The 26,578-nt window shown below is 42.0% G+C and overlaps 1 protein-coding gene across 5 annotated transcripts in view; it reads right to left on the minus strand.

Annotated features, from left to right (window-relative positions):
* KIF16B (kinesin family member 16B) overlaps positions 1-26,578 on the minus strand; it is a 215,270-nt gene that overhangs the window by 33,871 nt on the left and 154,821 nt on the right. For all 5 annotated transcript variants that reach the window (XR_005452325.1, XM_038751766.1, XM_038751765.1 and 2 more), the window contains one exon: positions 22,615-22,704. Coding sequence is in view for 4 of the 5 variants with exons in the window: in XM_038751766.1 (XP_038607694.1) it covers positions 22,615-22,704 (90 nt within the window). In the remaining variant the exon portion in view is untranslated. The remainder of the gene's footprint in view (positions 1-22,614; positions 22,705-26,578) is intronic.

Below are 26,578 nucleotides of genomic sequence, written 5' to 3' on the forward strand. Positions count from 1 at the left end.
CTACTTAAAAGTAAGATTCTGTAAGTGTGGAACTGGGCCACGGCTGCAGCATTCAGTTCCATCTGGATCAGTTCCATCTATCTGCTGCAGAGATTTTGCCTAAAGCTAGTTTGGTATATATTGGCCACAGTTAGAAGGCTTTACAAGAACACACCAGAGAGTTAAGAAGGGAAATGAGAGATTGGGGCGGGGGAGGCGGTGCAGAGAAGGAATAACTGCATCAAAAGCACTGGGCTCTGCAGGTGCTTCTACTTAAGACTATACGAACTAGATGTTTTGGACTTGAAGCTTGTAAAATCACTCAGAAGTGGAGCAGTGGAGTTAGAAACAGAAGTGCAGTCCTTCACTCCACTTTTCTAACACTGGAGGGTGGGAAACCACCAGTGGGCAGGGGCAGAAAAAAAAAAGGCAGTTTGTAAGCAACTATCATCAGTGGGTTTCAAATGAATGGATTAACTTCCAACAACTCTTGACAGCCCTAGCCATATCTTAGAGAGGTGATGTGTTCTGCTTATATTTGTTTTCTTGGCACGTAAATTTCTTCATTCGACCTCATACCCAGTTGAATTATTAGACGTCCCACCCTCTCCCTTCCCTAATGTTGGGAAGTTAAAGTGCTTGGCAATCACCTTTAACAGTTTTGGTAGTTTGATCATTTTTTTTAAGTGACTGACGAGGTGTTCAATTTTCTCCCGGGGAAAATGAGTGCGCAAATTCACTCTTGACCAGAGTAGCAAGTTAAAAGCATTTCCTGGCTGAAGTAAGCAAACTCATTTTTCTTTAGGCAAAGGTAGCATTTTCCTTTTCAACTCAGACGTGGTGTTGGCAGTAAAATTTAGAATGAGGACACTAGAGTGTCTGTAACCTTACTCTGTGCGCATCAGGGAAGGAACAAAACAATAACTTGTAAATATTCCTAATGGAATTTCATTTCCCTCATTTTTGGCCTCCCCCTCCACCTTCCATCAAGAAGGGATCAAAAGAATCCAACTCCCCCAACACATCCCTTCTCAGGCCCCCTGTTCCTCCCCCTCCTCCATCCCCCACTCAACAATCTGACCTTCTACTTCATTAGTAAAATTAACTCCATCAGGTTTGGGTTCCCCAAAGTCACTCCCCCTTCTCCAACCCCCCTGCTCTCAACCCTGTCCGCTACTCTCCCATCCTTCCCAGCAGTATCTTCAGATGAGATCTCCTCCCTCCTCTCAAGTACTACTCCATCCACCTCTGCTTCTGACCCCATTCCCCCTCATCTTATGAAAGCTCTCGCCCCTTCCCTCCTCCCCTCCTTAACTTCCATCTTCAATTGCTCACTCTCCACTGGTTCCTTCCCCTCTGCCTTCAAACATGCCCACGTCTTCCTCATCCTAAAAAAAACCGCTCTTGACCCCACCTCCCTTTCTAGTTATTGCCCTATCTCCCTTCTACCTTTCCTTTCCAAACTCCTTGAACGAGTCGTCTACATCCGCTACCTCGAATTCCTCAACGCCAACTCTCTCCTTGACCCCCTCCAATCTGGCTTCTGTCCCCCATACTCCACCAAAACTGCCCTCTCAAAGGTCACCAATGACCTCCTTCTTGCCAAATCCAATGGCTCCTACTCTATCCTAATCCTCCTCGACCTCTCAGCTGCCTTCAACACTGTGGACCACCCCCTTCTCCTCAAAACGCTATCCAACCTTGGCTTCACAGACTCTGTCCTCTCCTGGTTCTCCTCTTATCTCTCCGGCTGTTCATTCTCAGTCTCCTTTGCGGGCTCCTCCTCCCCCTCCCATCCCCTTACTGTAGGGGTTCCTCAAGGGTCAGTTCTTGGTCCCCTTCTGTTCTCTATCTACACTCACTCCCTTGGTGAACTCATTCGCTCCCACGGCTTCAACTATCATCTCTATGCTGATGACATCCAAATCTACATCTCGGTCCCTGCCCTCTTTCCCTCCCTTCAGGCTCAGGTCTCCTCCTGCCTTCAGGACATCTCCATCTGGATGTCTTTTCGCCATCTAAAACTCAATATGTCCAAGACTGAACTCCTTATCTTTCCTCCCAAACCCTGCCCTCTCCCTGACTTTCCCATCACTGTAGATGGAACTACCATTCTTCCCGTCTCACAAGCCCACAACCTTGGGGTCATCCTCGACTCCACTCTCTCGTTCACCCCTCAAATCCAATCCGTCACCAAAACCTGCAGGTCTCACCTCCGCAACATCTTCAAGATCCGCCCTTTTCTCTCCATCCAAACTGCTACCTTGCTGGTTCAATCTCTCATCCTATCCCGACTGGATTACTGCATCAGCCTCCTCTCTGTTCTCAAATCCTTCTGTCTCTCCCCACTTCAGTCTCTACTTCACTCTGCTGCCTGGATCATCTTTGTGCAGAAACGCCCTGGGCATGTTACTCCCCTCCTCAAAAATCTCCAGTGGCTGCCAGTCAACCTACGCATCAAGCAACAACTTCTCACTCTTGCCTTCAAGGCTGTCCATCACCTCTCCCCCTCCTACCTCACCTCCCTTCTCTCCTCCTACAGCCCAGTCCGCACCCTCTGCCACTACCCTCCTCGCTGTACCTCGTTCTCGCCTGTCCTGCCGTCGACCCCCGGCCCACGTCCTACCCCTGGCCTGGAATGCCCTCCCTCCGCACATCCGCCAACATAGCTCTCTTCCTCCCTTCAAAGCCCTACTGAGAGTTCACCTCCTCCAGGAGGCCTTCCCAGACTGAGCCCCCTTTTTCCTCTTTGCCTCCCCATCCCCCCTACCCTACCTCCTTCCCCTCCCCACAGCACCTGTATATATGTTTGTACAGATTTATTACTCTATTTTACTTGTACATATTTACTATTCTATTTTGTTGATGATGTGCATCTAGCTTTATTCTGATGACTTGACACCTGTCCACATCTTTTGTTTTGTTGTCTGTCTCCCCCTTCTAGACTGTGAGCCCGTTGTTGGGTAGGGACCGTCTCTATATGTTGCCAACTTGCACTTCCCAAGCGCTTAGTACAGTGCTCTGCACACAGTAAGCCCTCAATAAATATGATTGATTGAATGAATGAATGAATGAATGAAATGGAAAAGTCTTCCCAGGGAAGAGTGTGGTTGAAAATAATGGGGATATGGAGGCCCAGCTACTAAACTTTACTCTATCCCAGGTTTACTGCATGACCTGTAAAAGTCCTTGCCTACCCAATATACCAGATTTCCAAATTGAACATGGGAATAAAGCTATCTCACAGAATAATAATAATAATGATGGTATTTGTTAAGCACTTACTATGTGTCAAGCACTGTTCCAAGCACTGGAGTAGATACAAGGTAATCAGGTTGTCCCACGTGGGGCTCACAGTCTTAATCCCCATTTTACAGATGAGGTAACTGAGGCACAAAGAAGTTAAGAGACTTGCCCAAGGCCACACAGCTGATAAGTGGCAGAGCCGGGATTAGAACACACGTCCCCTGACTCCCAAGGCTGGGCTCTTTCCACTAAGCCATGCTGCTTCTCTAGGTTCACTAGAGATCCTAGTGATACCAAAAATAATCAACACATAGGAATTCTAAGAGGATAAGTAGAACTGGCATGTTCTTGAAGAGGTCCAGAAGGAAAGTGCTACATGATAGAAATTCAAGATACCTTATTTATGCATGCTTTTGGATTTATGCTGTTGCCCAGATTCTGCATAATGAACCTATTTTAATATGTCTGCTGACTAGCATTTAGTATCTCTCTTTGATAATTCACATTTTCCAAAGGGGAAACGCAGTAGCACAGATCTTGATGCAATCAGCTGCTTTACCTAATAGATAGTTACTACAGCTCAATGGTCTAGATCAACGCTTTACCTACATTAAGTAAAATGTTTTCTACTGCAACCCCTTTTCATCCAAAAAACATTCTCTCTCAAAACCTCTGTAAAGGCAGAAAACTTCCTGCTTGGGTTAGATCAGCAATTTTAATGAACTAATAAGCCATGTTTAAAAATGGCCCTTTATGGGGAGGGAGACAAAGGGGAAAAATAGATGGATAGTGGAAGAGGGGGAGAGAGAGAGAGAGAAATAGGAGAAAGAGAAGTATAATTGGGGAGGAGGAGGGGGAGAAGTTGAAGGAAAAGGAGGAGAAGAAAGAGGAGCAAGAGAGAGATGAGAGAGAAAGGGCAAAGGACAGGAAGGTAAGAAGGTATTTGAATTGAGTCTCTTACCTGCATTTTTTTAATGGTATTTGTTAAGTGGTTAATATGTGCCAGGCACTGTACAAAGTGCTAGGGTAGATACACAATAATCAGGATGGAATAGTCCTTGTCCCACATGGGGTTCACAGTCTTAATCCCCATTTTTACAGATGTGGTAACTGAGGCACAGAGAAGTTAAGTGACTTGCCCAAGGTCACACAGCTGGCAGGCGACCAAATTAGAACCCAGGTCCTCTGACTCCCGGGCCTATGCTCTTTTCACTAAGACATCTTGTTTCTACTCCTTCCTGCATTGTCTGCTATATGCTCTAAAAGTGCTTAGTGCAGTAGTAACTATAATTATGGTATTGGTTAAGCGCTATGTGCCAAGCACTGTACTAAGCGCTGGGGAGGATACAAGCAAATTGGGTTGGACACAGTCTCTGTCCCATATAGGGCTCACAGTCTTAATCCCTTTTTTTTACAGATGTGGTTCGGAGGCCCAGAGAAGTGAAGTGACTTTCCCAGGGTCACACAGCAGACAAGTGGCAGAGCCAGAATTAGAACTCATTACCTTCTGACTCTCAAGCCCATGCTCTATCCACTAGAGCTTACTAAATAATATTACTGTATTTTCCCAAGAGTCCAGTATAGTGCTCTGCACATAGGAGGCACTCACTGAATTAAGTTGTCCTCCCTGGTGCAGTATCACCATCTCACCCTCCTTCTTTTCTTCATCCTCCAGGGACTCATACATTTCATTCATTCAGTCATATTTATTGAGCACTTACTGTGTGCAGAGCACAGTACTAAGCGCTTGGGAAATACAAGTCGGCAACCTATAGAGATGGTCCCTACCCAACAACGGGCTCACAGTCAAGAAGGGGGAGACAGACAACAAAACAAAACATGTAGACAGGTGTCAAAGTCATCAGAACAAATAGAATTAAATCTATATGCACATCATTAACAAAATAAATAGAATAGTAAATACAAGTAAATAGAGTAATAAATCTGTACAACTATATATACAGATATATAAGATAAGGAGTTCAGTCTTAAACATATTGAGTTTTAGATGGCGGGAAGACATCCAGATGGAGATGTCCTGAAGGAAGGAGGAGACCCGAGCCTGAAGGGAGGGAAAGAGAGCAGGGACAGAGGTGTAGATTTGGATGTCATCAGCGTAGAGATGATAGTTGAAGCCGTGGAAGCAAATGAGTTCAACAAGGGAGTGAGTGTAGATAGATAGAGAACAGAAGGGGACCAAGCACTGACCCTTAAGGAACCCCTACAGTAAAGGGATGGGAGGGGGAGGAGAAGCCCGCGAAGGAGACTGAGAATGAACGGCCAGCCTTAGCTCAACTGCAGATGGTCCAGCCTCGGGGCTACTACTGCACACTGCAAGATGGCAGCGGGTGGTGCCAATAGGCCACGATGGGTCATCCTCATAGCTTCTGGGGCTGGGGATCTGCTCCTGCAGCCCTGTGAGGATGGCAGGAGCTGCACAAGTCCCAGGGCTGGTAGGGCCTAGGACTGATTCCTTTTCTGCCTTTCAGCTGTGGGAGGATGGGGAAAAGGACATGAAGTTAATGGTACCAAGCCCGAACCCATGAAGGCAGCCTTCCACCACCTTTATTTGGCTTTTTCGGGTGGGAGTGGGGGTGGGAGCAGCTGATGAGGGAGATGGGACTGCAACCAACCAAATCAGACCCAATTGCCTGGAACGAATGGGTTGGGGGAGCCAATCAGTCAGTGGTCATTCATTCATTCGTATTTATAGAGAGGGCTGTGTGCACAGCACTGTACTAAGCACTTGGAAAGTACAATTCAGCAATAAAGAGAGACAATCCATACCCATACTGGGCTTACAGTCTAAAAGGGGAGGGGTGGTGGAGGAAGGGTCTTTATAATGGTCTTCATAAAGAGCTTACTGTGTGTAGAGCATGGTACTAGGCATTTGGGAGAGTATGATATGGTCATCAATCAATGGTATCTATTGGGCGCTTACTGTGTGCACAGCACTGTACAAAGCACTTGGGAGAGCCAAGGCAACAGAGTTGTTAGACACATTTCCTGCCCACAAGTTTCCAGTCTAGAGGGGATGATGATGATAATAATGATGATGGTGATGATGATAATTATGGTTTTTGTGAAGCCCTTACTATGTGCCAAGCAGAGCTAGTAGAACCAAACATGAATTTGTTTTGCTACAAAAATATAAACACGGTACAGATTGTGAATCCTCCATTTACAATTATTGTATTTGAGTTCCTATATGAAACACCTAAGCTGTAGCCAAATTTTTTTTAAACGTCTAATTACCGGCTGCAAAGGTAATTCTTTTTCAATCAACAGGAGAAGCGAGCAAAACAAACAGGTATTTCTATGGATGCCATTTCAGAATTGTGAACTATTCCAAGTGTTAAACTATAAAGGTGTCCAGTATAAAAAATCTGCAATTTTTCCCAAGATTAAAACATCTAATTATGCCTGCAAAGAAAACCCACTTTTTTGCTGGAAGTGTTACTGTATGAAAAAGAATGCTTAGAACAAATTGTTTAGACCATGAGAAAAATTGGTAAATTGCCCATGACCTCTCCTTTGAAATTATTTGCTCATCATTTGCTTCTGTCCCTCACATACCTGAAGGATAAAGAAAACAAAATCAAAAACATTAAGTTAACCGGTCATTTCTCACCTTTCTCTGAGTCTCTAACATGCCTCATTTTTCAAAGGTTGCTTCTGATCTTTCCCTGATTTTTAAGCCAAAGTAGTGGAAAGTATTATTTAGAAGAAAGTATTATGATAGAGAGAGACTGTTTAAATTTCCTTTCCAGACATTACTAAAATAAATGGTCTTACTTTGGGTTTTTGAACAGTAAAGTAAATGAAATCTTGTGCTCCCCAAAGTACATACATATTTCCATAATAGGGTAAGCACTGTGGGCATCCACATTTTGGTGGAATCAATCAGTCAATGGTATTTGAGTGCTTACTGTGTGCAGAGAGCACGGTACTAAGCGCTCGGGAGAGCACAATACAACAGAGTTGAAAGACATTCTCTGCCTACCACAGGTTTACAGTCTAGAGCGAGAGACTGGTATAAAAATAAATTATACATATGTATGTAAGTGTTGAGCATGCGGTGAATATTGAGTGCTTACAGGGTACAGATCCAAGGGCACAGGAGATGCGGAAGGGAGACGGACTGTGGGAAAAGAGGGCATAATCAGGAAAGGCCTCTTGGAGGAGATGTGATTTTAATAAAGCTTTGAAGGCAGGGAGAGTGCTAGTTTGTCACAGAAGGTGAGGGTGGGAGTTCCAGGACAGAGGGAGGATGTGGATGAGGGATCAATGGCAAGACTTATCTAATTGAGTGCATTAGATCACTGGATGTTTTGGAGGAGTTGGAAGCCCTAGTTAGAGATTCCCTGACCACAAGGATCCCACAGTGGCTACAAATATTACCTTGCAAACTTTGATCTTAGTAGTGACCTTTCCTAATCTTTGGAATTAATGATATCCCAACTTTGATGTTTTCTGATTTGGGCTTCTCGTAGCCTTGACCACTGGGGCCTAAACACTCCTGGACATTTGTCTGGATAATTGTCTGCTGTGTGACTTGGGGAAGTCATTTCACTTCTCTGGGACTAAGTTACCTCATCCATGAAATCTCTTCCTCCCTTCAAGGCCCTACTGAGAGCTCACCTCCTCCAGGAGGCCTTCCCAGACTGAGCCCCTTCCTTCCTCTCGCCCTTGCCCCCCTCCCCATCCCCCCATCTTACCTCCTTCCCTTCCCCACAGCACCTGTATATATGTATATATGCTTGTACATATTTATTACTCTATTTATTTATTTATTTTACCTGTGCATATCTATTCTATTTATTTTATTTTGTTAGTATGTTTGGTTTTGTTCTCTGTCTCCCCCTTTTAGACTGTGAGCCCACTGTTGGGTAGGGACTGTCTCTGTATGTTGCCAACTTGTACTTCCCAAGCGCTTAGTACAGTGCTCTGCACACAGTAAGCGCTCAATAAATACGATTGATTGATTGATTGATGAAATGGGGATTGAGATTGGGTGCCCTATGTGGGACAGAGACTTTGTCCAACCCAATTTACTTGTATCCACCCCAGCAATTAGTACAGTTCCAGGCTCAAAGTAAATGCTTAAAAAACACAATTATTATTCTTGGATCTTAATTCTATACCTTCCTGACTTAGCACTAAACCCCAAATGGCTGATATGGATTCTTGGTTGTGCTCATATGGCAAAGTGGCCCCAAATTTGATGTCCCAAGGTAAACTGTTTACTCTTTAAATTTTTATGACTACCAAGCTCAACAATATGAATTCAATTCAAATTGGGTTTCTAAAATATACAATAAATCAACTGAACTCAATTTCAGTAACACTATACATTGTTTCCTCTAGTGTACAAGACATAGACTACGGAAACATCTCCAAAATAGGTAAGGAAAAAAGAAATCCATCACAATGAAAATACAGAACTTCAACTAATGTCCCTCCATTGTAGGAAGCTTGGGGAGCATGCATTTTCCTCTTTGCATGTGATGCACTCTTTAAAGACTAGGAAAGCTGAGCATAAACAGCCCAATAAAATAATTGTTGGATTGCAAGCTGCCTTAAAGTATGGGCTTTTCCTTTGTAATTCCTGATAAATGCCCTATTTAGTGTTCTGTAATGCTTGGTCAATGCTATTGTGAATGACTCATATTCAGTGCTTTTAAGATTTATAGAAAAGAATAGGAAAAATTCTATGTCTGAGAAAACAAAGGGCACTTCATTCCTTGTCATTTTCCTTCTGAGAACCTGTGAATTGATGCTAGTTCTTGTGGGAAAGTGGTATGTCAAGGTCAAACATGGGATCTTTGTGAGGAACATGTTAACTGCAAGATCAGTGCCAAAAAGTGTAATGTTTTGATTATGGGCTTCACAGTGCAAACATTAAAATTTTATTAAGCCTAGGAAACATAAGAAACAGCTAGAAATTGGGAAGATACTAGCACTTTTTGACCAAAAAAAGATGAATTATCTATGCTATTCTTGAAACTGGTGGATTGGAAAGGCTAAATCACACATTTAAAAATAGGGAGACAATTCATACTATATTTTCTCATCTCCTAAATCAATCGTTAAAAATACTAGCACATAATCTTTCCTCCCTGACCACCATCATCATCATCATCATCAATCGTATTTATTGAGTGCTCACTATGTGCAGAGCACTGTACTAAGCGCTTGGGAAGTACAAATTGGCAACACATAGAGACAGTCCCTCCCATCACCAACCTCTCACAGTCTAATGGTTCCTTTGTCTGTGCCCGGAAACATGCTTGTGTCTCCTCTATCCTAAAAAAAAAAAAAGTTATCTGGATCCCATGTCTCCTCACCCCATATCCCTCCTCCCACTTCTGTCCCAACTCCTTAAATGGGATGAATATATCCAGCCCTTAGAACAATGCTCAGCAGATAGTAAGCGCTTAACAAATACCATAATTATTATATCGGCTGCCATCACTCCCCCTCCTATAACTTTCCTCTTAATCCTCTTTAATCTGATTTTTCCCTTCACTCAATTCAAATTTCTCTTCTCAAAGTTAGCAGTGAGAAGTAGCTTGGTTTACTGGAAAGAGCACGGCCCTGGGAGTCAAGAGACCTGGCTACTAATGCTGGCTCTTCCACTTCACTGCTGTGTGACCTTGTACAAGTCACTTAACTTCTCTGTGACACTGTTAACATCTGCCACAGTGGACAGAGCACAGGCATAAGAGTCAGAAGATCATGGGTTCTAATCCCAGCTCTGCCACCTGTCTGCTGTGTGACCTTGGGCAAGTCACTTCACATCTCCATGCCTCAGTTACCTCATCTGTAAAATGGGGATTGAGACTGTAAGCCCCACCTGGGATAAGGGACTGTATTCAACCTGATTTGCTTGTATCCACTCTGTGCTTAGTACAGTGCCTAGCACATACCACTTAAATATCATCATCATTATTATTATTATTATCTGCAAAATGAGGGCAAAATACCTCCCTCCCTCCCTAAGACTGTCAGCTTCATGTGGGACAGCAATTTACTTATATCCGATTTGCTTAAATTGAGTCAACCTCGATGTTTTGTACAGTGCTTGACAAAGAGTAAGCACTTTACCACAATTCATAACAGCATTGTTACTATTATTTTCCCTTCTTTATCTTTTATGTGTTGCTGCTGCAGTTGAAAGTTACATTTCTAGCTTTCCGACCACAAGGTTTTTCATTTTCAATTGGAAAAGTTCATCTACAAGAAGAACAATCCAAATGTTCAAAAAGCTCAGTGAGTTACCAATGAGTGGCAGGGATTTTTTAAAGTAATTTTTCATTTCCCTGGGGAAAAAATGGAAATCTTTTCTAATATTGCGTATCTTTGAATAATGTAAATAGATCCTAATTACCCCAAAAGGGAATGAACCTCTAATCCTATAGTTAATTTACCTTTCAAAACTTCACAATAATCTAAATTTTTTCTAATTTGGGGAGGAACCTAGAACAAGCTGTGACCAAAACACTTATTATGTTTATTTTAAGATCACTCAGTGTTCTGCCATTAAGGCAAATTAAATGTAATCAAAAACCTTATTTTCATTAGAAGCTTTGCTCCTATTGAAATCAATTTTTATACTACCTAGATTTAGTATTAAACACAGGTATCAAAAGTAATGGGTAACACAGTATTGGAAAAATGATACCAATATTTCTTTTGCTATAAGTAGCTGTAGTACTGAAATACAGCAAATTCATACCCACCTTTTATTAATCTATAAAAATAAAACAATATCAACTGAATTCTTAAGTCACTTAAAGAAAAATGAGGACAACTAAGCAAGTCAAGGCATCTTTAGACACATAAGACAAACATCTGTTTAATTTTGTGGTGCTGATAAAAGTGAAGCATACATCTCCCTCCTACAAACCTCTAATATTATTCACTTGTATAATGTGCAACTATTTGAATAATGTCCTTTTACAGAGTAGAGAAAAATATTCTCAGTTGCTGTTTCTGTAGTCAGCCCATCCTGCTACCACAAGCCTTTTGCGTACCAACTCACCTAAATGTCACCTGGCAGCTTATGAAGCATCCTTGCTTTTGTGCCCATCTAATGCTATAAATTTCAACCTCCGCAGCTTTTGAGAAATGCTAATACTGAAAACTCATCAAAGGGTTGCCATAATTCTTATGGCTGATGAGACGGAAGTATTTCTGGCTACTCAAAATTAATGGCAGATCCCAGGGCCTGATAAGAACAGCTGCCACTGAGAAATATACTTGCAAACAAATAAGCAATACCCCTCCAACTATGATTTGTTATAGGTATAAAGCAGTAGCTCTTCAGAATAAAGTAGCCCAATTATTAACCGAGAAATGAGTTACCATTCCATATTTGATAGGATAATTTGAAAACACCTGATTTCATCTGGTTAGGATGGAAGTGTTGTTGGCATGCAGGCTGAGACACCATCAAGGGTCGAATACCTTAAACACAGGTAGTTGGAACCACCTCAGCAGTAGTCACATTGATGTTTTGGGAGTCGGGGAGACTGGATGACAGGTAGGAAAGCATGACTTGAACAGTCAACTGGATCACTGCCTCCTGCTTTCAAGTCTCAATCAATCAATCAATCGTATTTATTGAGCGCTTACTATGTGCAGAGCACTGTACTAAGCGCTTGGGAAGTACAGATTGGCAACACATAGAGACAGTCCCTACCCAACAGTGGGCTCACAGTCTAAAAGGGGGAGACAGAGAACAGAACCAAACATACCAACAAAATAAAATAAATAGGATAGAAATGTACAAGTAAAATAAATAAATAAATAAATAAATAAATAGAGTAATAAATATGTGGACATTGTATCTCCAACTGGTCGGGTCTAATAAGGTCTAGTGCTCAAAACACAAGCATCACAAACACTGGCCTACGAGAGATCTTCTAGGACTTCATTATGAGCGATCTTTACAGAGTTAAGCCCCTGTGGGCAGGGAATATGCCTTAGGCTTCTTTTGTACGTTTCCAAGCACTTAGAATAGTTCACTGGACCCAGCGGGTATTCAGTAAACATCATTACTACTGCTACTTTCATGGAATTTAAAAGTTGAAAACATGCAGTGACACTGGTGAAAATGCTTAAGAAGCCAAAGGTCCCAGGGTTTTGCGACCACATAGAAGATTCAACACAACTGCTCTCTAACCTTCATTTGGCCTGAAGCTTCATGTGGTATTTACACTAAAGCCTTCCAACCTTCTAAATGCAAAGCTTCTGATTTGAATTTCTGCATTTTGCCTGTCAGTCTGCCCAGAGTGCAGGATTTCGTGACTTGCACTGACAAAGAAAATATTTGGCTAAGCGTTAGGTGGCTGTGATGCACGCCGGTGAATAACCTCGGTCTTTCTCAGGCTTCTAATCAGCTTAAAGTACTTGGTTAACTGCAAAGTAGCTCCTGAGCTGGTCGACATTTTTGTGAAAGTCTTTCCAGAGCAGCTATCTGTATACAGCAGTCCTTTCAAACAAAAGCACCCTGAGAACTTCTATTTGAAGCAATTTGACTAGTTTATTAGCTACCTAGTGTCTGCAATAATTGCATAAAATATGTATAAATAGGTATGTGTCTGTTGTCCTATTGTACTCTCCCAAGCACTTAGTACAGTGAAGCAGCACTTAGAGAAGCAGCATGGCTCAGTTGAAAGAGCACGGGTTTGGGAGTCAGGTCATGGGTTCAAATCCTGGCTCTGCCGCTTGTCACCTGTGTGACATTGAGCAAGTCACTTAACTTCTCTGTGCCTCAGTTACCTCATCTGTACAATGGGGTTTAAGACTGTGAGCCCCACGTGGGACAACCTGATCACCTTATATCCTCCCTAGCACTTAGAACAGTGCTTTGCACATAGTAAGCACTTAAATTCCATTATTTTTTTTCAGAGAAGCAGCATGGCTCAATGGAAAGAGCACGGGCTTGGGAGTCAGCGGTAATGGGTTCAAATCCCAGCTCCGCCAATTGTCAGTTGTGTGATTTTGGGAAAGTCACTTAACTTCTCTGTGCCTCAGTTACCACATCTGTAAAATGGGGATTAAGACTGTGAGCCTGACATAGGACAACCTGATCACCTTGAATCCTCCCCAGCTCTTACAACAGTGCTTTGCACAGAGTAAGCGCTTAACAAATGCCATTATTATTATTATTACAGTGCTTTACACACAGTAAATGCTCAATAAATACGATTGAACATATATATATATTCCTATATATATATATATATATTCCTATATATATATAGGAGTGGGCAAGACTATTTTGGGATTTCCACTCTGACCTAACCATCCATATTATTAATTTATTATTATGGTGTTTGTTAAGCACTTGCTAGGTGCCAAGGACTGCCCTAAGTGCTAGGGTAGCTACAAGCTTATCTGGTTGGACACCATCCCTGTCTCACATGGCGGTTCACAGTCAAATAGGAGGGAGTAGAATTTTAATCCCTACTTTACTGAGGTACAGAAAAGTTGAGCAACTTGTCTAGACAAGAGGTGGAGCCAGGATTAGAACCCAGGTCCTCTGACTCCCAGGGCCTCTCATTCCCAGGCCCATGCTCTTTCCACAGTGCTTTGCACATAATAAGCGCTTAACAAATACCATTATTATTATTAGGCCATGCTGCTTCCTGAAAACACCACATAATCTGACTCCTTCAGGAAAAAGGTGAAAGCTAGGTCTCCAGTTTCCTAGACTCTCTCTTTAAGAATTCAAAGGGTAGCCAATCACCAATAGGAAATCACGCAAGGGAAGAACTCTTTCATTTTACCCAGCCATATGCTGATCCTGAGGACAATGCTAATGGAATTTTTAGTGGTACACCTTCAGTTACTAATTATACTGGCAAAGAGGCTCAACAGAAGGAATCCATTATGCCAATTAATGTCCATGGGGGCCTTATTTTGCCAATTAACTTCGGATAAATACTTGCCATGGCTTTACTCAGCAGTCAACATTTCTAAGTAGTCCATTTTGAGTAATGATCTAAAATCTCCACAATCATCTGATCCCCACAGATTCATTCTCTGATCAAAGGGTGAAATGTCTACTGAGAAAAGTCTGGATTTGAGAAATGGAGTAAGTAGCATGGCCTAGAGGAAAGAACATGGAGCTGGGAGTCAGAGGACCTGGGTTCTAATCCCACCTCTGTCCGCTGCTTGCTGTGTGGCCTTGGGCAAGTTCTCTGTGCTCAGTTTCCTCCACTATAAAATGGGGATTTGGAACCTCTCCTTCCTCCTACTTGGAATACGAGCCCCATGTTCGACCTGACCAACTTGTATCTACCCCAGTACTTGGTACTTACTAAGCACTTACGTGGCTCAGTGGAAAGAGCACGGGCTTAAGAGCCAGAGGCCATGGGATCTAATCCCGGCTCCGCCACTTGTCAGCTGTGTGACTTTGGGCAAGTCACTTAACTTCTCTAGGCCTCAGTTACCTATCTGTAAAATGGGGATTTAGACTGTGAACCCCATGTGGGACAACCTGATCAGCTTGTATCCCCCCTAGCGCTTAGAACAATGCTTCGCACATAGTAAGCACTTAACAAATGCCTTTACTATTATTATAAAAAAGATTTTCTTGAAGGCTTTTGCAATAAACTACAATAAATACAGTAAAGTACAATAATGCCTTTGTTTTAGAAGTTTTCCATTTTCAATAGCACTTCTTAAAAGGGGTGATATTCCATGCTGCAGAAAAAGGAAATGCTCCTCAGGGAGTACATTACTGGAGGTGACCCCGAATTCTGGGCAGTACATTCCTGCATTTTTACAAATGTGGGAATGATGTTTCAGAACACTCTACAAAGGAAAATCGTTTTCTCAGAAAACACTCACATTTAGGAGCTATCAGTGGATAAGAAAACCAGGAACCTGCTGAAAATATTTCATGCATTTAGAGAAGATGGTCTATGGCCAGCTATTAATCTTTGCACACTTTCTTCTGTGATGTTAAAAAATAAATCTAATTATATTTCTGATTGAAAGAGTGGAGAAAAGAGTGGAAAAATATTATCATCATTAGGGAACCAGAGCCACTGGTTTGGCTCTTTCCTGTGCACAGTTCCAAATTATTCATTCAATCAATGGTATTTATTGAGTGCTTACTATGTGCAGAGCAATTTACTAAATAGGTGTGGTATTTGTTAAGTGTTTACTATGTACCAAGCACTAAGTGCTGGGGTAGATACAAGATCATCAGGTTGGATACGTTCCCTGTCCCACATGAGGCTCACAGTCTGATGGCTAATGCTTGGAAGAATACAATGGAGTACATGAAACCCATTCATTTGGGTCAGGATTGGTCCCCAAAGTGGCCCAAAGAATAGGGGCTCTCTCTGACCCTGAAGATTCCTGGGAACTTGACTGAATTTCAGGTCTCTCTGAGAGAAAGAGAGAGATGCCTTGGGTGGATGATGATGATGATTATATTTGGAAAGTGCTTACTGTGTCTAGCACTGTTACAAGCTCTGGGATAGATGCAAGTTGATCAGGTTGGATGTAGTCGCTGTCCCACACGGGGCTCACAGTCTAGGATTCCACATTAAAACCGATATCCAGGATACGCAAACAGCATCCCGCACATTAATGGAAGGCAACTGAGACCAGATTACAGCTCTCTGTTAATGGGAGCAAAACCTATGTCCATGAGTGAAGAAGGGAAAATGGTGAGCTCATTTGAGGCTTGTCAAGTTCTTGTCAAGTAACTATTAGGCAAAAAAAGTTCTTCAGAAGGTTTTTCTTTTTCTGTTGTTTGGTTATTTATAATTTATAGGGTGGGAAGGTCTGTAATTTTGATATTAAATTTGGAGTGTGGTTTGTAAAATCGTTTAGAATGGACATCAATGATGGATGGCGAATTGCAGTCTAAAATATTACAAGGTCAATAGTTATTTTTCTGCTGCTTCTGAGGAATTACTTGACAAATAAATAAAATGAGAAATGGCTCACTGTAAAAACTGAACACAACGTGAAGGTCCAGCTCATACACAGATTAAATGATCTCTCACTTCCCTCTTTTTTCTGCCATTTCAATGTTTACCTTCCATCCACAATGGGTTATCAAAAGTGGCATCTAATGAATACTTTGCTCAGACCATTTTCAATTCTCATAGAACTTTCAAAATATTATCCCCTCTGATCATCGTAACTTGCACATTTCTATCTCAGGAATATGGCAGATTAAAGCTTCTCTTTCAGGACATACAGAGATCCATAAACTTATGCTGCACTTTTTTATGGTCCTTCGTGGATGTTTCTGGCAGGGGGTATCTTCTTGAACTCTAAAGATGTCTGAGTAAAGAATATTCACGCGGCAGCTATGTTTCAGATTTGGTTAGGGTGTCCTATTTTCAGGCAGGATTCTACCTGAACCAACCCAGCCAAATGGAAAATGTTTTTGTTTTACAAGAATGCCAGAGAAGGGGCTTCCACACCCTTTCTTCATAATCCTATTCAATATTTGGCAACGCCTGCTCAGGAAACTGTTCCTATGCTGAAACTTAAGTTCCCTCAGGGGTAGGAACAGGGTGGAACATTCTGGAACAGCATATGGGGCAAGAGAATGAGTGCCACCTCACCCTTTCTGGTATGAAGAGTGCTAAAGTGAATGATTTTTTCTTACGTTTTTCTGTAATGTCGAGCCAAACTATTTGGACTGGGGACTCTCTGGAGGCCCAGGGGTTGGGCTGGCCTTCATTTGGCCACGCACCAAGGAGCAGGCTTGGCCCTGAGGTGGCACCGTCCCTTACCCAAAATTGGGGCTTGAAGCCAGGCTGCAGTGCGTTGGGGATCCCCTCTTCCTCCCAGGGCTGGAGGGTCAGCTGGAATCTTGTTGCCGCTGAGGGTCTGAATGCCTTTACAATTCCCAGTCCTCCAACGTCTGGTTCTATGAGATTGTGTCTGTATACTGTTATAGTGTACTCTCCCAACTGCTTAGTGTAGTGCCCTGCACACAACAAATGCTCAATAAATACAACTAACTGACTATGGGAACAACCAGGTATTCCAAAGGCTCTGGCCCTGTCCCCCATTCTGGTAGGAGTCAAGTTCCACTTTCGCTCCAGTTGCTCTGTCTTCTTAACAGAAAAGTAAACCCAACTCAAACTCCTTTTCTCTGACTCATATTCTCTTAGAGGAAACTGCTTTCCTCTCCCAACCAACTGGACTGCTGCAGAAACTGAGGTTAAGAAAAGGACTGGCATTTCTGAGCCACCTGTTGGTGGGAACCATCATGCTGACTTCTAAGGGCTGAATACCAAACTGTTTTCTTAGCATCTGATGGCTTTAAAAATTATTCTTATTACTACAAATATAGCTGTAGAAATCTCTAAACTATTTATACAAAGATCAGAAGTGGGGAAAAAAAGTTGTCATTCAAATATCTGTAATAATTACAATCACTTTTAAATCCCAGACAACCCTGGAAAACAATGTCCTCAGTGAACTAAGAAACCCTAGATATATCAGTGTCCTTTTCTCTCTGCCCAACCCCTTTTCACTAAAATTAAAACCATTAGATGCTAAGAAAGTTTGACATTCAGCTCACTGGACTTCTGTAAAGGTGGGATGAACTCTAAATTTTAAAAGACCCACTCTATTCAGTAAGATGCTTGTGGCTAACAAAAAAAAGCCCTAATGTCTAGATAAGCTTCCACTCACAAAGTTCTGATGCTTTTCATATTATTCATATTGTGTTTTTGTCCAGGGCATTTTCAAAACTCAGGGATAATCCAAAATACTCACTTTCTTTGATACGAAAGATAACAACAAGTCTCACTTGACAATACGAGATCTTTTGGAGGAGCTTCAGGGCAAACTACAAAAATTGGCTAATAAGGCAAATTAAAAGGTAATGAGAAAATCACACTTTTCTCAGGAGAGGAACAGAAATACACTTTTTCTTAATAGCCAAAATGAAATGGGAAAATTTTTTGCATGTTATCTCCTATGCTGATATAAAAAAAGCTACTACTGTCTACTGAATAGCCTCGCAAGAGAAGCAATGGTCCTTTCTGCACTGGTAATTTGGAGAACTGGGCAGCTCAAATTCTTGAGGACAATCTCTGCTCTCAATGCCTAACCTAATTTCCTTTAAAATTCTTGAAAGACAGGAGCTCAGTTCCTTTCTTTGAGAAACCAGTCCACAGCCCAACAGCAGCTGGACATCCTGACCTTTAAAGCTTATTTATTCCATCTTTCATTGCTTTGCTACCCAAGACCTTCTTTTCCTGCTAGCAGATCATTCTTCTCTTCAGCCACAACTTTTTTTTCCCCACAAGCAATCAATCAATATTTACTGAGCACCTACTGCTTGCATAGCACTGCACTAAGGTGCTTGGAAGAATACAAAAGAAGTAATAGACATGACCCCTGACTCCAGGAGTTTAACAGGGGAAACAGACAGTAAAATGAATTACCCAAATAAGAAGAAATAATAGAAGAAAATATCCAGGAGATGTGAGTACTAAATGTTTGGGGTTGCAGAAGTGCTAAAACAATAGATGGGGGATATAAAATGGGGAGATTATAAATCAATTGTAACCTCCCCAGCGCTTAGATCCGTGCTTTTCACATAGTAAGTGCTTAATAAATGTCATTATTATTATTATTATTAATTGGGAAGGCCTCCTCTTTCCCCCTCTACACTGAAAGCTCCTTGTAGGTAGTCATGGTGTCCACCAACTCTTTTGCATTGTACTCTCCCAAATGCTTAGTACACTGCTCTGTACAATGTAAATGCCATTGAGTTATTGGAGGAAAGGTGACTTCAAGAGGGCTTTAAAGATGGGGAGAGCAGTGATCTGTCATATATGAAGGGAAAGAGCCATCTAGACAGGGGGAGGATGTGAACAAGAGGTAAGCAGCAGGAGAGATAAGAACAACGCAAAGTGAGTATGTTAGCTCGAGAGTAACAAAGAGTGTGTGCTGGCTTGTAGAGGAAGAAGAGAGAGGACAAGTAGTGGGGAGAGAGATAATTGAGTGCCTTGAAGCTAATGGCCAGGATCATCTGTTTGATGCAGAGAGAAATGGGTGAAAGACGTTTTTAGGAATCAACCATAAACTCCTTATGGACAGGGAACATTTCTGCTAATTCTGTTCTACTGTACTCCCACGCACTTACTACAGTGAGTAGAGAAACAGTGTGACTCAGTGGAAAGAGCACGGGCTTTGGAGTCAGAGATCATGGGTTCAAATCCCTGCTCCGCCAATTGTCAGCTGTGTGACTTTGGTCAAGTCACTTAATTTCTCTGCGCCTCAGTTACCTCATCTGTAAAATGGGGATTAAGACTGTGAGCCCCCCATGGGACAACCTGATCACCTTGTAACCTCCCCAGTGCTTAGAACAGTGCTTTGCACATAGTTAGTGCTCTGTGAGCCCACTGTTGGGTAGGGACCGTCTCTATATGTTGCCAACTTGTACTTCCCAAGCGCTTAGTACAGTGCTCTGCACACATAGTTGAATTGCAATTACAAACTGTAAATCAATGAGGAGGTGAGAGCAGCTGCCCATTTCTACAGAAATAATGAGATTAATCCCACAGTGGAATGAGGTGAATACAACTCTCTCTCTCGGAGATTAAATGCTCAATAACTGGAGTATATTTTGGTATCTCTGTCAGATGCTTTTTTTGGACTGGCAGAAAGGGGTGGATACTTTTCGTGATAATGACAGTTGTCGGGAGCCGTAACCTGGAGCTATGAAAGGTCATGGAATAAATCTCAAGAAAATGAGCATTCTTTGGAAAGCTAAAGCTAGAAGGGCTCTCTAGCGAGCATCTAGACCATTCCTCTGCCTTCAATAAGCTCACGCCTCTTGTCCGACCTCTTTTCATAGCTGACTGACAATACAATTCAGCTCAAGAGTGACTGTAGTTGGTAGACATCTCTCAAGTATATGATCTTGATCTCTGGATCAAACACTGGAACCGAGAGCTCTGCTCTTCTAAACCACTGCCCCATCTAATTTTTTTTTCTTTGTTATGGCATTTGCTAAGTACTCACTATGTGCTAAACACTGTAGTAAGTGCTAGAATAGATACAAACTTACCAGGTTGGACAAAGTCCCTGTCCCACATGGGGTTCACAGTCTTACTCCCCATTTTACAGACAAAGTAACAGACACAGAAATGTTAAGTGACTTGTCCAAGGTCACTCAGAAGACAAGTGGTGGTTGTGGGATTAGAACTCAGGTCCTTCTGACTTCCAGGCAAGAAAGGGCTTCACAAATACCATAATAATAATAATAGTATCCAAGGTTCAACTTGGAATATGCTAGGTGCTTAGGGAGTTGTATTCATTTTTTCCTGGCACTACAACTGTATAGCACGAAATAGATTTTCAGAGACTTCAAAGTATTAATTCACCTTCCTAAGTGCCCATTATACAACCACAAAGTGTTTACACCCTAGAGGGAATAGGGCTCATTCATGTAGACAAACTGCAGCTCCCACTGACAGTGCTGAGCATTCTTATTTCATTGATCACTAGAACTTTATAATCCACTGACACTGTCATTTTAGCAATATCTTACAATAGGATAGATTCATTAGTTGTCAATATCCACCATATGACTTTATGTGCCTGCATAGCTGAGGGAAAGAATAAACTGCATAGCTTATTTTCTCCCTTGGAAATGTTAGTTTCCCTGTATTTTCAATAAGTCACTTTTTCAATATCGTCCTGTTGGGAATTTGGTGGCATGAAAACAAAATGCAAGATCCCGCAAATTATTAAAACACCGACGCAGTAATTCAGATCCAAGTAATTAATGAGCTGCAAAGCTCACTTATAAAAACACAGCCCTGTGTACATTGAACATGTGCATCATATTTTCCATTTTTATTGTCAATATTAATTTGGAGTTGGAAGGGTGGGTTACATACATTATGTAACTCAAATTAACAACCCAATTTTGATGCAGTTGTGTTTGATGCAGTCTCTTGGGAATATTAGTCTATATCTCATAACTTTAGCTTATTCCATTTTTAATGAACTATTATTGAGGTAACAATTACAGAAATTTCATGGAGTGTTTTCTTTCTTATCACCCCAAAATAGTTTCCTCAACGTTGGAGAAAATCACTCACTTAAGGTTAGCATTTCAAAAACCTTAGGGGAATCACAAAATAAAAATTTATTTAATGCAAATGGGGCTTTTTGGGAGATGAGAGAAAACTCTTCCATTACTGGCTAATCATTCTTATAAGATGCTAGTTAATCACTTTCGGTAGAGTCACTATCAAACAGTTCAGCAGATAAAGAATGAAGTACTGCCACAGATAAAAATAGGATAATTATACGGCACATGTGGATTATCTCCCAATACCAATAGCAACCCTGTCTTTACATGGGAATGCACTAATTTAAATAGAAGTGGTGACCTATTAGTTTGGAACAAGCACAAAGCCTGCTCTAGTGAAGTGGAACACACATATTTAAAAACAGATTGTAAAAAGAAATTCTATAATACCCACCCAAAAAAACCCCCCAAAACCCAGCAGTAATGAACACAATGGTGCCTGCAGTTCCTTAATTCAAAAGTCTCATGTTTACCAAGTAAGATTTTGTGTACCGCTGAATATGTTGATAAAAAGAACTATAATTAGAGAATGCTTAGTCTGCCAGATTGCACGTTTGTGGGAACATAATGATTTCATCCATGAATACGGGCTCTACACAGCACACAGCTCTCCCGCTTCTTCCCCAAAATCCCTTTAACTCCCCCACCCTGAAGTGAATTCCAGCTAAAAGGAAGTCCAGGATTTTTGCCATCTCACATGAAAGAGAACTATGTAGACGTATCATCACTAAGCTTATCATCATCTTATTTTCAACAGATCTCAATTGTGGTTTAGAACAACTTGGAGATAATGATAATGATAATAATAATAATGATGGCATTTGTTAAGCGCTTACTAGGTGCAAAGCACTGTTCTAAGCACTGAGGGGATACAAGGTGATCACGTTGTCCCACATGGGGCTCACAGTCTTAATCCCCATTTTACAGGTGAGGTAGAGGCTCAGAGAAGTTAAGTGACTTGCCCAAGGTCACACAGTAGACATGTGGCAGAGCCAGGATTCGAACCCATGACCTCTGACTCCCAAACCCGTGCTCTTTCCACTGAGCCACGCTGCTTTTCAAAGGTAGCAGGTTAGACATGACTTCCAGGGCAGTGAATGCCTAAAACATCTAGGAGAGATGATCCAAAAAGCAACATTTATGAGAATGGAGACTTTGAAGGGTAGAGAGTGAAGAAGTGAGAAGGAATACTAATGGAAATTGTTACTTTACAGATAAGGTTAAAAGAGACTCAGTTCTTTAAAAAAAAATCCCCAAGATAATTTCTTCCTCAAAACTCTTACCTCTGGATGCTTTAACTTCAAAGTTTTATGCATTTCTCGAAAACGACTATACCGCCGAAACACAGTCCAAGTCTCATCCAGGACAGTAATCTAGACCAAGAAAATATACTTGGAATTAATACTGTTCAAAAGAATAATGAATTTCATGTATATACTAAGGTTACATTATGCATTTCTTTCTTTAAAACCCTAATTTTGAATACCGCCTCCATACAGCCATACACACATCCACACAGATATCTCCAATGCCAGATCACTGATTTGACTGTATTGCTAAAAAACTTTACAGTAAAAGAAGACTTGTTTAGTAAAGCACATAAATTACTTCAGTTAAGACTGCATCCTATCTTATATGAGATATTTCAGGGGACATCTGAAACACAGTGGGGTTTGGTTTAAGGCAAGACAATCCATTTTAATCACTTCATGCTCCGGACAAATCCGCACCAACATCTGCAAACCGCCACAGCTACGATCTTCCAATAGTAGCACTATCTATGAGAGGCTCATCTCTATCGCCTGAACAACAACTATGTTAACATTTCCCAAAATGTTGTCCAGTCCCTTGCCCTCATGCATTTTTGAACTTCAGGATCGTTGCTAACATTACACGTAGGCCCCTTCATGGGTCACCAATGATTCTCACCAAACCCTTCTCACTAATGCTCTCCCTTTTACCACCAGAAAATCAGGGTGGCCTAGAGAAGAAGTGTGGCCTAGATGGATAGAGCAGGGGCTTGGAAGTCAGAAGGACCTGGGTTCTAATCCAGGCTCCACCACTTTCCTGCTGTGTGACCCTGGGCAAGTCACTTAACTTCCCTGTGCACTTAATACCTCATCTGCAAAATTGGGATTATAACTGCGAGCCCCATTTGGGACACGGACTGTGTTCAACTTCATTAGCTTTATCTACTCCAGGGCTTAGTACAGTTCCTGGCATGTAGTAAGTGCTTAACATATACCAGAAAAAAACAAACCCCCCCAAAATAAACAAACTGACTCACTTTGGCATTGCCTTAAAATGTGAGAGATGGTGACAACTTCTGCCTCATTTAGGACATATAATATTATGTCCAGGAAGTACATCCTAACCTGAGTACAATAATACTGTTGTTGATAACTTTGAACAGTTTATTGAAAAGAGAACAAACACTCAAGCAGACTAAATACCAGAATTGCACACACAGTTCATCTTCTAGGACAGTGTGATGTGAAAATAACTGCGGTAATAGATAGTTGCACAGAAAATGGAACTTCTTACTCAATGAATAAAAAGAGGACAAGGAAAAATAACTTCAGAAAAACCACAGAAATACTTCAACCAGATTTTCAAGAGCATAAACTGCATAAATAATTGCATAGTTACATAATAAGGGTGTACTTTTAACTGAATAGATGACAATCCAGCAATCCCAAGGTATCATAATACTGGAACACACAAACTTAGAATCGTGGCAATGCCATCTATTGGCATATATCAACTGGAAATGTATGAAGCAGTCAAAGCAGCTAGACATGGGAAATATCAGACTGTGAATTTTGTAGAATTTCTAGCACATGAAGATTATGACAGCACTCAAAACACTGAGCTACTGCCAGATATTACCTGACAATATTGTGAGGCCTAAAAAAGGTGTCTGATTTTATGACAACTAGGAAGAGCCACTTTTTACCAAAGAATAGCAAGAACAATAAACGATGTAGAGAAGCAAAGGTTTGCTTTGCCTATTATTGATCGACTACTGTTATTTATTGGGTGCTTATATGTACAGAGCACTGTACTACGTGTTTGGGAGAGTATAATACAATAGAGTTGTTACACATGTTTTCTGCACACATGGAGATTATGGTCTAGCTTGCTTGGGTAGCAGACATTAATATAAGTTACAGATATGTACAGAAATGTTGTGGGGTTGAGAGTTGGGTAAATACCACATCCTTAAAGGGTACAGATCCAAGTACAGAGCCCATGCAGAAGGAGCTTATTCAAGGAAGGCCTTTTGGAGGATATGTAACTTTAGTAAAGATCCGAATGTGGCGAGAATGGTGGTCTTTCAGACACGAAGAAGGCAGGAGGAAGCAGTGTGACAGTGGAAAGAACATGGGCTTCGAGTCTAAACCCGGCTCTCCCACTTGCCTCTGTTGTGACTTTGGGAAAAATCACTTCACTTCTCGGTGCCTCGGTTCCTCAACAGTAAAATGGGGAGTCAATACCTGTTCTCTTCGACTGTGAGTCCCATGTGGAACGAGGACAGTATCCATCCCAGTTGTTTTGCATCTACTCCAGTGTTAAGTACAATGCATGGTTTATAGTATTTAAATACTGTTATATTATTATTATTTGATAAAAAATACTTATTCCCATTCATTGCTCCACAATTGTTCACCTGAGTTCTTAAGGGCAGGTTTATACCCTCCATAATTACAGAGGACCACATGTCTCCCATCCTTTCAAAAGCCTTTGGAGGTGAGTCCCTTTCACAGCAGGGTAAAGAATGCCTTACTGGCTATGTCTGCATAGGGCAAGAGAAAATAGTTCTTGACTGGAATCTGCATTGACCAAACCAACACAATTGGCTTAGTGGATAGAGCACAGGCCTGGGAGCCAGAAGGACCTGGGTTCTAATCCTGGCTCTGCCCCTTGTCTGCTGTGTGACCTTGGGCAAGTCATTTCACTTCTCTGTGACTGTTACCTGTAAAATGGGGATTATTATTATTACTCTTACTACTACTAGTAATAGCAACAATAATAATTATGGTATGTGTTAATCACTTATTATGTTCCAGGCATTGTACTAAGCGCTGGGGTAGATATAAAATGATCAGGTTGAACACAGTCCCTGTCCCACATGGGGCTCACAGTTTTAAACCCCATTTCACAGATGAGGTAACTGAGGCACAGAGAAGTGAAGTGACTTGCCCAAGGTCACAGCAGGCAAGTGGAGGAGCCAGGATTAGAACCCACGACCTTCTAACTCCCAGGCCTGTGCTCTGTCTACTACGCCATGCTGCTTCTAAGACTGTGAGCCCCACTTGGGACATGGATTGTGTCCAACCTGATGAGCTTCTACCTACCCCAGCTCTTAGTATAGTGCTTTGTGCAGACTAAGCACTTAAATACCATTAAAAAAAATTCTGACAGAGTTTAAGTGGATACTGCCAACCAACCTGGCTGGCTCTGCTTCAAGCTGAGAGCACCAGCCTGACATTTGTGTCTGAAACAGAACAATGGCCTGAGCTCTTGAGGGGACTAAAAGCCAGGTCAGACACAGAGCGGACCTGAACAGCAGAACCACTAGTGGAAGTGTTGGGAGAGCTTGTGTGTCAGGGATGTGGGGTGGTTGGAAGCTTTCTTTCAACCCCAGGAGGCAACAAGGGGCACGGACAGAAGAATGAAGGGGCTCCCCTGGAGTGGGGGTAAACATGGCAGATGGCAACCTGAGCTATCCGAGGATCTGGATCCCCAGTGAAGTTCCCTTCCACACTTCTTCCTTAAAGCAGTCCTGTTCTAAAACCAGGGACACTCACAGAAAGGAGGTCAGTGGAAAAGCTGGAGGGAAGGGGGACCACAGACAGCCCGGGATCTTGCAGACCACAGAGAGATGTGCAAGAGGAGAGAGGTCTTCTGCTCCAAGGATGTCTGGGAAGTCAGAGGCTCCCAACACCGAGAGTGCCACCTTCCTCAACCTCCCTATCTTGGCAGGAGTGTTGAGGGGCAGGGGAAGGTGGGAGATGTTAAGCCAGCTAACAGGGATGGGTATCAAGTTCCCATCTGTCAAGATTCAAGGGAGGGGTGTTGATTCCCCCCCTTTTTTTTGCCCTGGGCCTAAGGCTTTTGGTTTGGGAAAGCTTTTCTAGAGTTGTTAAAGGAGTTTCAGAGGCTGCATATTTTTCCTCAGCAAGGGAGTGGGTGACCTGCCCAGATACCCTAAGGGGTGGAAGGAGTCAGGCTCAGACCTGGTTT

This window comes from Tachyglossus aculeatus, chromosome 9 (genome assembly GCF_015852505.1).
Source record: "Tachyglossus aculeatus isolate mTacAcu1 chromosome 9, mTacAcu1.pri, whole genome shotgun sequence".
NCBI classification, from domain to species: Eukaryota; Metazoa; Chordata; class Mammalia; order Monotremata; family Tachyglossidae; genus Tachyglossus; species Tachyglossus aculeatus.